Source organism: Trichechus manatus, unplaced genomic scaffold (assembly GCF_000243295.1).
Source record: "Trichechus manatus latirostris isolate Lorelei unplaced genomic scaffold, TriManLat1.0 scaffold00170, whole genome shotgun sequence".
NCBI classification, from domain to species: Eukaryota; Metazoa; Chordata; class Mammalia; order Sirenia; family Trichechidae; genus Trichechus; species Trichechus manatus.
This window is the reverse complement of record NW_004444106.1, coordinates 5,616,851-5,626,479: the sequence shown is the minus strand read 5'-3', so window position 1 is coordinate 5,626,479 and position 9,629 is coordinate 5,616,851. Positions and strand designations below refer to the sequence as shown.

The window sequence follows — 9,629 nt, the reverse complement described above, 5'->3', positions numbered from 1 at the left end:
CAGAAGCTCCGCCTTAGGGTTTGGAGCTAGGAACAGGCCGTTCTCCTCAGCTACCACTCACATGGACTGCACCAGTCTCTCCTGCCACCAGCCCCCTCAGCTGCTGAGTCATGCTCCCCGGGGTTCACAAAGGCGCCGGTCCAAAGCTGGGCTGAGTCATTAGATGATGAATTGCAGGATTCTTATTCAGACTGTCACCGCACAGTGGAGGGCCCTGGTCCCCCAGCCCCACTTCCCTCCATACCATGAAAACACTCTGTAGTTGTCATCCTTCTCCATCGGGGGTGGGCGTGGGGTGTGTGTGTGGCGGGGAGGCTCTAGCAGAGGACAAGATGGGCGGCAGTGTGCACTGGGGTGTCTCTGAGCTACCCTCTCTCTGTCTGGATTCCAGACCTTTCCTAGCACAGGAAAGAACCTCAGATCTTATTTTGTTCAACTCTCATTTTATACATGAGAAAACTGAGACACAGACCGGCTCAAGCGACTCGGCCAAGATTCGGAGCTGGTTGGGGAAGGCAGAGGATCTGGTGTCCAAGGTACAGAAGGGCAGCCTTGGAGTCAGTCAAACCTTAGTCTGAATCTAAATTGAATCATCATGAGCAAGCAGACCCAAGCCTGCTTCCCTGACTGCAAATAATATTAATGGTTCCTACTGTGCAGGGTGGGGGCTCCAGGAGTCGATGGCTGATGCTTTCATAGGCAGGTGTGTTCAGTAACTGCTGCTCTGTGTCAGACGGTGGGGCCAGAGGCTGCGTGAAATGAGTCAAAAGTAACGACCTAAGGTTTTCTTCTTCCTGCTCAGGAAGACTCAAAGCTGGAAACTCCTTGAGGGGCCTTGGAGACTAGGACAGAGAGGGCGGTTTGGCCAGTAGTACTAGAGCCCTGATAACCCACCCCTGTAGGGACTGCTGTAGGATCACAAGTGAAACATGCTGGAAGGTTCTTAGAGATGCTCATTTGGTCCCCAAACCAGAAAATGGGCAGAGACCAATGCGGTGGGTGGACCACCCTAGACCCCTGGTCCACCTCCTACCCCACACAGCTCTACAGTCTCCCATGCCTGTGCGTGCACACATGTGAGTTGGCCCAAACCACCTGCTGGCTCTCCAAGGGTGGGGTGAAAGTTTCACTTCTCTGCCCAGAGGGCCTCCTCCATCCTGCAGGAGGGAGTGGATGGGGCGAGGGTGGGGTCACAAATGGGGACCAAGCCAATTGCTCCCACAATGTCCCCAAGGAATCTGTTTGGCATCTTTGGAGCTGTAGCTGGGGTGTCCATGATGATCTAATTCCCTTTGCAATCTGGGCCTGGGAGTAGACAATTCCCTTTACCCATTAACCTATCTGAGAAAAGGCTAGAATTTTTTGCAAGAACTTTATTAAGAAACAGAGAAAAAATATAAAGTACAAAACCAGAGGAATGAAAGAATTTATGGCACAGATTCTTTACCCTGTGGCAACTAAGAGAAAGTGGCTGGGCTGACACCACTGACTGGACACCAAGTGCCCTGTTCTTTTCTTCCATTCCTGTCTGCCGGCTGCTAAATCAGCCAGTCTAAACTTTCTATGGAGACAAGTTCAGGATGCCTCCCCACATCTCCCAAACCTACTTCCTAATCTCCTCCTTATGTATAGGCCTTTGAGATAAATAAGTCATTTCTGTACCTGGTCCCAAGATTCCTCACCCACGGCTTCAGGTGAGGTCTTGCCTGACCTGCCTGTGCTTTCTCTGCCCCTCCACAGGAGTCTGTGGTCCTAGAAGACCTATTTTTGCTCCTGTCCAGATACATTTAATGAAAACGAAACTATATACATAAGCCAGTTGGGTAGGCTGGACCACCACCTCTGGTCAAATTACCTATTTTCCTAAGCCTGCATTTGGACTTGGTCTTTTTTCCTGCTGGGAACAACTTCTTGGGTGCTCTCTCTGGCAGCTTTCTGTCCCAGCTAGTCTAAGACTGCTTTCTCCCCAATGCAGAAGTCTATGTCCTTGTCCAATCTCCCACTTAATTTAAGGGATAGCTCTAGTTCTCAGCTTCCCTACCAACAAGAGATGGTCAATCACCTTGATCTTGCTGCCCACCAATCAAACCTTGCCCAGTTCAGGTCACCAACCTCACTAACTTCCTCAGGAACTTTTTTACTTCTCTCTTAGACTTCTGCCCCTCTGAAATTTTATCTCTGTAGATTTATAATACGACCTTGCTTTATAGATGCAGTTAAGACTGCAATGAAAGGAGAGCTATTCTCTCCCAAATTAAATTTTCTCTAAATTAGCAAAAGATTGGGCCCCTCTTGCCATTTTTAAAAATTTTTTTCTAAATGTCTATGGTTATCTGTCCTTAATTAGCACAGCCTGATTCTCAGCTGGCTTTTAGGGATGGTATTGATTTTTTCTGCGGTTGTATCTTACTTAGCCATGGCTTCTTCAAACAACTGCTGGAAAACAAGACAGAAGAGTCTCCTCCAAAGGAGAAGATGGTTTGCAGATAACTCTACCCAGATGTTCTTAAGTTTTTACCTCGTAATAGGTGGACATAGCACCCCACTCAGATACCCTGACGGAGGAGTACGAGGTCGGTACCAGCCAGTTTAACTTTTTACTAAATGATACCTTGTAGTTGAGCTTTACGGTGTACAAAATACTTCTACATACTTCTCATTCAATTCTCACAACCACCCAGTGAAGTGGGTATGGTGGATATTATTATCCCCACTTTACTCTGTAGAAACTTGAGGCTCAGAGAGGCTAAGGAACTAGACCAGGATCACACAGCTATTTAGTGGAAGAGCTAGCACTCAACCCAGATCTATGCTACCTCATCCTCTTTTCTTTTCTAGGCACAAAGAATATGAAAGAGGTTTTCCACCCCCTTTCTCCCTACCTGAACCGTATTCTCATTTCACCAATACATGCACAACACAAACAGTTCCAAACAGGAAAAGGAACAATTTATCAAGTTAGCTGTCATAGTCCAATGTGGGGTGGGGGTGGGGGTGGTGTTGCGTCTTCCACGATGCTCCTGGTTTCTTAAAATCTGTAGTTTAACCAGCACTTCTCACCCTCACTGTTGAGTTGTGCTTTCTACAGGATTCCCTAGGATTCCAAGGTCACAGTGAAGGCCTTGGGGATTTTACCTCCCAAGTATGCTCTATGCTATACTTCCCATCCCTCCTTCACATTTTGCCAGTGCTCCATGCCTTGCTACCCTTACCTCTTCATGAAGAAAATTCGGTATTCCGCTCAGTCTCCAAAGCCTGGTTTCCCACGACTCCTACGGCTTCCTGGGAACCCACCTGGCTCCTGCATCTCTAGACCAACTATGGGATTCTCTTCTTGCTGTCAGGTGACTTTTGTTTCTGAGGGTCTCTATTCCTGCTTCGCCACTGGGTGGGGTATTTGGCTGGGGCCACTCCACCAGCCAGGCCCTCTGCACAGGCTCCTGTGCAGCTCCGTGTAGCAGTTATTCCAACCCAAAGGGGTATGATCCCTGGGAGTCCATGTCACCCGGTTCCTGTCCACATCCAGAAGCAGGACAACCCAATCTTATCTCTTTCTTTGAATTGCAGCAGAGCAACCCCTTGGGAGGCATATGGTGGACTGTGCCCACAGTACCCCCTCCAGCAGATTTTCCACAATCCACAAGTTGACAACTTGGTCAGCTGGGGCTCTGGCATTTGAGCTGGACGATCTCTAGAAAGAGTCATACCATTGTCCCATCCCTTTTCTAGATGTTTATTCATTTCACAGACATTTATGGAGTGCCTACTATGTGCCAGCACTCTGCTAGCTCTCGGGATACAGCTGCAAAGAAGACACAGTCCCTGCCCTCACACAACTCAGCCTATAGTAGTTGATTCTGCAGAACCACCACCACCACCAGGTTTCCAGTTGGCCTGAGCTAGTTGGTAAACTCAGCGAGACCTTCTCTTATCTTTTGGACCCTCCACAATAATCTGACCACCCTAGGGGACTTCCTGAGTCCTACATTCTTTTCCAGGGTGGGTTCCTTGGTCAGTTGCCCTGCCTGGCCAGGCCCCTCCTCACTGCTGAGCCCCAACCAGCTGTGACTCTCTTCCCTGACTCCAACCTCTCCTCTGATCACATAATCCCATTTACTCTAACCGATACATTCGTTCTCAAATCCAGTAGCTATTCTTAAATACCATTCATAGAGTGTATTTTCTGTTTGAAGTAAATATTCAAGTATCTATGTTATTTAATGGATAATAACTGAAGTAGAAATGTGCATATATGAATAACAGCACGCAATAACTCTAAAAGGACCTGATCTCCCAAATCACTATTTACAAATTCTGATCCTATTTCCACTCGACAATTATGCAGACATACTTTTACTTGTTGCTATCACTGTTTGATCATAATTCCAAATTCCCCATTTTTTGCTTACGATTACATCATATAATTCTATTTCTCCTAAATAGTTTTCATACATGAAGGCAGTATCCCATTGTCCTAATATACCACAGTCTACTTAGCTGTCACCCGGCAGCTGAGCAGTTTCCAGTTAATAACTAATATAGAGCGCAGCCACAAATATCTCTGCAAATATTTTTCTTTCCGTTTATTTTCCCAGAATGTATTCCCCAAGGTGGAATAACTCGTCCTTATAATCATTTTTTTGACGCATGTCAAGTCTTGCCAAATTCTTCTCCAGAAAGATTTCATCATTTTACAGTGAAATTTAAAATTTTCAGAACATTTTTAAAATTTATTTTGGATGAATATAAGTGGTTTCATTTTACATTTTTTCCATTTCACTAGTCCTTGCCTATTTGCACAGCTTCTTTGGCGCCTTTGACTCTTAGTCACTGTATATACTGGAGAGTCTACTCTTGTCAAATCAACCCTACATAGTTTTCTTACCTTGTTGTTCTGTGCTGTCAAATCAATTCTGACTCACGGTGACCCCATGCGACAGGGTAGAACTGACCCATAGGGTTTCCTAGGCTGCAATCTTTATGGGAGCAGATTGCCAGGTCTTTCTCCCTCAGAGCTGCTGGGTGGGTTTGAACCGTCAACCTTTCAGATAACAGCTGAGTGCTTAACCGTCACACCACCAAGCGCGCCTCTTTCTTATCTTACTGGTTTTCTTATTTTTATTTTATTGAGTAAAACATATATAACCAGGTGTTTGCTGTTTTCTTTCCATCTTAATTTTAATTTTTATGGAATTGAATTTGGCCACCTGGACGTTAATGGCTTCCTCTATTGCTTCAATAAACACGAAATGGCCTCCCTGAAAAAGGAGTTTCTTTTCCCTACGCCTGCACTTTCCCTCTGGACTTGACACCTACATTATTTTATCCATCGTCCATCATACCTACAATAAGATTCCCTTTGGTCATTTCCTCGACAACCCTGGCTACACGTGCCCTCGCCACTTAACTCGAGCACCTCAACGTCACTGCACTGCCACTGCCCGCCAAGTGGTCCTGGCTCCCAGTCCACTCCTCCGTCTGTCTGTCCCAGCCCCGCTACCAATTCTCAGGTTTTCCGGCTGTCTTGGCCACCCCACTGCCACACCTGGCCTCTAGGAGAAGGCTGTTTCCCCCAGCAATAGTGACCGACAGAGGGACAAATTCCTTCTCCCCTTAGTTCAGCCAAGTAAAGACCAAAATTCTTCAAAGGGAATTTGCTGGGAAACTAAGCAGAAACAAGCAAACAAAAAAATAAGCCCCAGAAATGAAAAGACATTGAAACAAGAGCCGCACTGCAGGGATTTTACACGCAGCTTACGTCTTCCCTCTCCTTCCCTGACGCTCAGCATCCTGTTTTTCAGATACCAGCTCTGCCTGGTTTGGTCTTCCTGGAGCATAATCACTTGGCGCCTTTGAGGCAAAGGCCTCTTGACCGTGGCTGACGTCTGCATTTGTTCCCACTCGAAGGCCAACCCTTACTTTACTGGGTGATGCCATTGTCTAGGAGTCCCCACTTCCTCGCTGTGGCACGTGGAAGATGTTACTTATACCCTGAGCCAGTGGATGACTGAGCCCTTCTTGGCTCAGATGCCTGCTTTTGCCCCCTTCCTAAGACTCGCCCTTGGGTACTCTACCAGGAGTGGTTTTGAAGAATGCAAATCACAACACAATTACAAACCTGAACTACGGGGCAGCAGCAACCACCCACGAGAAGCTAGAGGGGTGGAGCACTCGGCACCCCTCCCACCCTTGCTCCTCTGCTCTGGGAGTCATGGTCACGCCACCACCCTTGGTCCCTGTCCCTGAACACCAGAAGAGGGTCTAGCAGTTTGACACTTCACCTTGAAAAGTCACCGACCCTGACCCTCTAGGAAAATGCCCTCACCCGCCGCATGTCATGGGCAGTTCTGCACCCCTCCTGCCCTCCAAACCGCCCCCCCCCCCGCCAGTCCCAGCCCCTTTAACTGTCAAAAGAGCGGACCCGAAAGATATGGATGGTCCCATTACTGAGGGACACAGCTAGGTACCGACCGTCCACCATGGTGGTCACTCGGGGCTTTTCCAAGCCATGGTAGGCCGTGAGGAAGTCACCAAGCAGTGACCCCTTTGGGTCCAGCACCACCACCTTGTTGATCTCCCGAAGGGTCAGAAAGATGTAGCCCTTCTTGTCCACAGACACTGAGCCTGGCTGGCAGCCGTGCAGGCCTGGCCCGCTATACTCCCCGATCACCTGCCCCAGCCCATCACAGACCACCAAGCTATTCTGCTGCCAATCTGAACCCACAAAATTACCCTGGGGGCTGGTTGCCAGGAACACCAGTGCCCGGAGGCCCCGGCTGGCCTTGCCCCCAGGGACAAACCGGGTGGCCAGGCTTCCTTCCATGTTGTACACCTCCACGAAGCCAGACACGCTGACTGCCACCCTGTCCCTGCTTGGCAGAGCGGCCACGGCGTGGCTAGCCTGTGAGTGGCTCAGCGCCCGGCGCCACTGCACCTCACCATCAGGGCTGATGAGGTAGAGCCGTGAGCCTGCAGAGAAGGCCACCGCGCCCTGCAGAGCAGCCACGCTGCATGGGGAGCAGCCGTCGGGGATTGGCACAGTACCCTTGTAGTCACCATTGAGGGAGAAGCGCTTCAGCACCTTGTTCTGCTCATCAGCCACCAGGATCTCCTGGGGGCCAAAGGGACAGAGCCCGGTGATCCGGGGAGACCACTTGTCTCCAGGCATCCGTGTGGGGAAGCTGCAGGAAAACATGGGCTTGGGAAGGAGGCCAGAGCCTTCCAGGTTTGACCCAGGTGCTGGGCTGGGCTCCCGGGAAATTGACTTGAGCCTGCCTTTGAACCGTCTCCTCCTGTTGGATCTGCCACTTCTCTGGCAATGGGCTTCTCCATCTTCTCTGGGGGTCTGGGCCCCATTTTCTCTCTGGATCTGGGCTCTGTCTTCTTTTGGGGTCTGGGCCCCATCTTCTCTCTGGATTTGGGCTTTCTCTTCTTTTTGGAACTTGGTGACATCCTCACTCTGGGACTGGACTCCACCACCCTTTTTCTCTGTCTCGGCTTGGTCCTCTCCCTGGCCCTGGGTTGCATCATCTCCCTGGGTACCAGTTCCGTCTTTCCCACCATCCTTCTGGGGCTGCTGCTCCTCGAAGGAGAGTTCAAGCAGGTGGCAGTTCTTGTCCAGCAGCCTGGGATGGAGCTCCAGCTGGGGCAGCAGGCAGGGGGCTGGCCCAGGCGTCCAGGGACAACCCTGCAGCTGCTGAAGCCTCTGGGAAATCGCCCCCTCCAGCGAGAGGATCTCAGCCTCACGACCCAGGCTGAGTACCCGACGGGCAAACGTGGCCGCGGTCCTGGCCACCTGCTCCCGGCTCTCTAGCTCTGCCAACCTTCCCCGAGCAGCCTCCTCAGCAGCCTCCACATGGGCCCGGAGCTGCCCCAGCACCTCCTGCTTCTGGGCCAGGAGGGCCCGGAGGACCCGCTCAGCCGCCTCCTCTACCTGCATCCCCACCCTGGCCGCCTGCTCCCGCAGCCGGGCCAGCATTTCCTTCTCCACCGCCCGGGCAGCCTCCAGCTCTGCCAGGTTGTTGTCCACGCCCGCAAGCAGCTCCTCCAGGCCCGGCCGCCTGGCCTGCACCGCCTCAGCCAGGGGCAGACACGGGTGGTCCAGGTGGGGATCCAGGCGGCACTCACGGCACAGCAGCTGGGAGCAGGGCTGGCACAGGAAGCGCAGAGCCTCACCAGGGTGCTGGGGGCACTGGGCTGCCTGGCGCTCCCGGGCCTCCTCGTCATACCACCCTGCCCTGTAGCCCACTAGGTCCACTACTCGGTGGGCATGGGTCTGGCGGGTGCAGCGATGCCCATCGGCACAGGCCTGGCACAAGTCGTCGGCGCAGTCCAGGCACCGGGCGGTGGCTGGCCCTCCGGTGCTGGTGCCCCCCATCAGGGGGCACAGGGCGCAGGCTGGCTTACCTGCACGCAGGTCTCCCCCAGCCCGGGCGGTCACCAAGTCCAAGAGTCCATTGACGAAGAAGTTGGTTTTGAAGGCGGCCACACCCCCTGGTGGCACCTGAACAACTTCCCGGCACTCGGGGCATCGAAGATGGCTGCCCTCGGCCAGCTGGGCCAGGCAGGCCTGGCAGTAGGTGTGCAGGCACGGCAGAGTTTTGGGAACCCGCAGCTGCTCCAGGCAGATTTTACAGGCCAGGAAGTCACTGCTCAGGGCCTCCAGGAGGGAGGGTGAGGATCCCTGGGAAACCATGCTGTAAGCGGAGGGGTCAGGGTCAGGGGTCAGAGGGTGCCTCCAGCGTGCCTGCCCGCCTCTGCCCCATCCTCAAGCCCCATCGTGATGCCCAGGTCTAGGGTCTCACCTGAATGGCCAGGAATTTCCTTCTGGCCGTCTGGCTCCCTCTGGCCACTGGCTCTTGAGCTAGGGAGCCGCCCTCTTCCTCCTCACAAACCTTCTTTTCTGCCTCCGTGTGTCAGGTGCTGTGAGAAACGGCAAGACCAATGAGAGGTGAGAATCTAATAACAAGTGCCCACAGCTGACAGACCTGTGGATAGCGTGGTCCCAGTCCTGTGTGAATAAATGCTGGGGTGCTGCTGGGGGCAGGACAGGCAGTAAGGGCGTCTCCACAGAAGGGGTCCAGGTAAGCGAGTCACCTTGACAATCCTGGCAGTGGGGTAGGCCTTCATCCCCCAGCCCTATACACCTGTCTTCTTCTAGACCCTGGGGCCAACATTATGGGTGGTGGGGGCTCCACTTCCTGCTTGATTTTTCCTGAAATGGATTCTGGGGCAGGCAGAAAGGAGACTGCTGGAACTCAAGAGTCGTCTCGTCCATTAGCGCCTTTTTCTTTTAGCCTTTCCAGCTAAATGCTTCCTGTAACCCCCGGGAAGGTAGGCCGGAGTTCATTTTTCAATGCTCCGGGCACTGTAAATGCTTGATACAGAGACTGGGCTCAATTCCCCACTTTCGCTGCCTGGCAGGAGAACTCAGAGTGGGAGGGAGCCTTTCGGAGGGCAACCTCAGACCTCTGGCCCCGGTGGGGCGACAGGGGTAAAGGGGACCCTGCGCTGCCCCACTCTCTCCTCTCCTCCTGCCTCCCGGCCCCTCTTCCCTTGTCCCTCCCTCTCTTCCTCTTCCTCCCGCGCTCTCTCGCCTCCCTTCGCTCCCGCTCCCTCCAGTTCAGCCC

At 52.4% G+C, this 9,629-nt stretch overlaps 1 protein-coding gene across 2 annotated transcripts in view; it reads right to left on the bottom strand.

Annotated features, from left to right (window-relative positions):
* Window positions 1-6,343: 6,343 nt before the first annotated feature.
* TRIM56 (tripartite motif containing 56) overlaps window positions 6,344-9,629 on the bottom strand; it is a 3,461-nt gene continuing 175 nt past the window's right edge. The window contains exons 2-3 of one of the 2 annotated variants that reach the window (XM_004386745.2): window positions 8,805-8,922; window positions 6,345-8,696 (exon numbers count right to left, since the gene is read on the bottom strand). In XM_004386745.2, coding sequence (XP_004386802.1) covers window positions 6,401-8,695 — 2,295 coding nt within the window. In that variant the 5' untranslated portion in view covers window position 8,696; window positions 8,805-8,922 and the 3' untranslated portion in view covers window positions 6,345-6,400. Of the gene's footprint in view, window positions 9,227-9,629 lie in introns of both variants that reach the window. The other variant, XM_023741094.1, reaches the window with a different exon arrangement.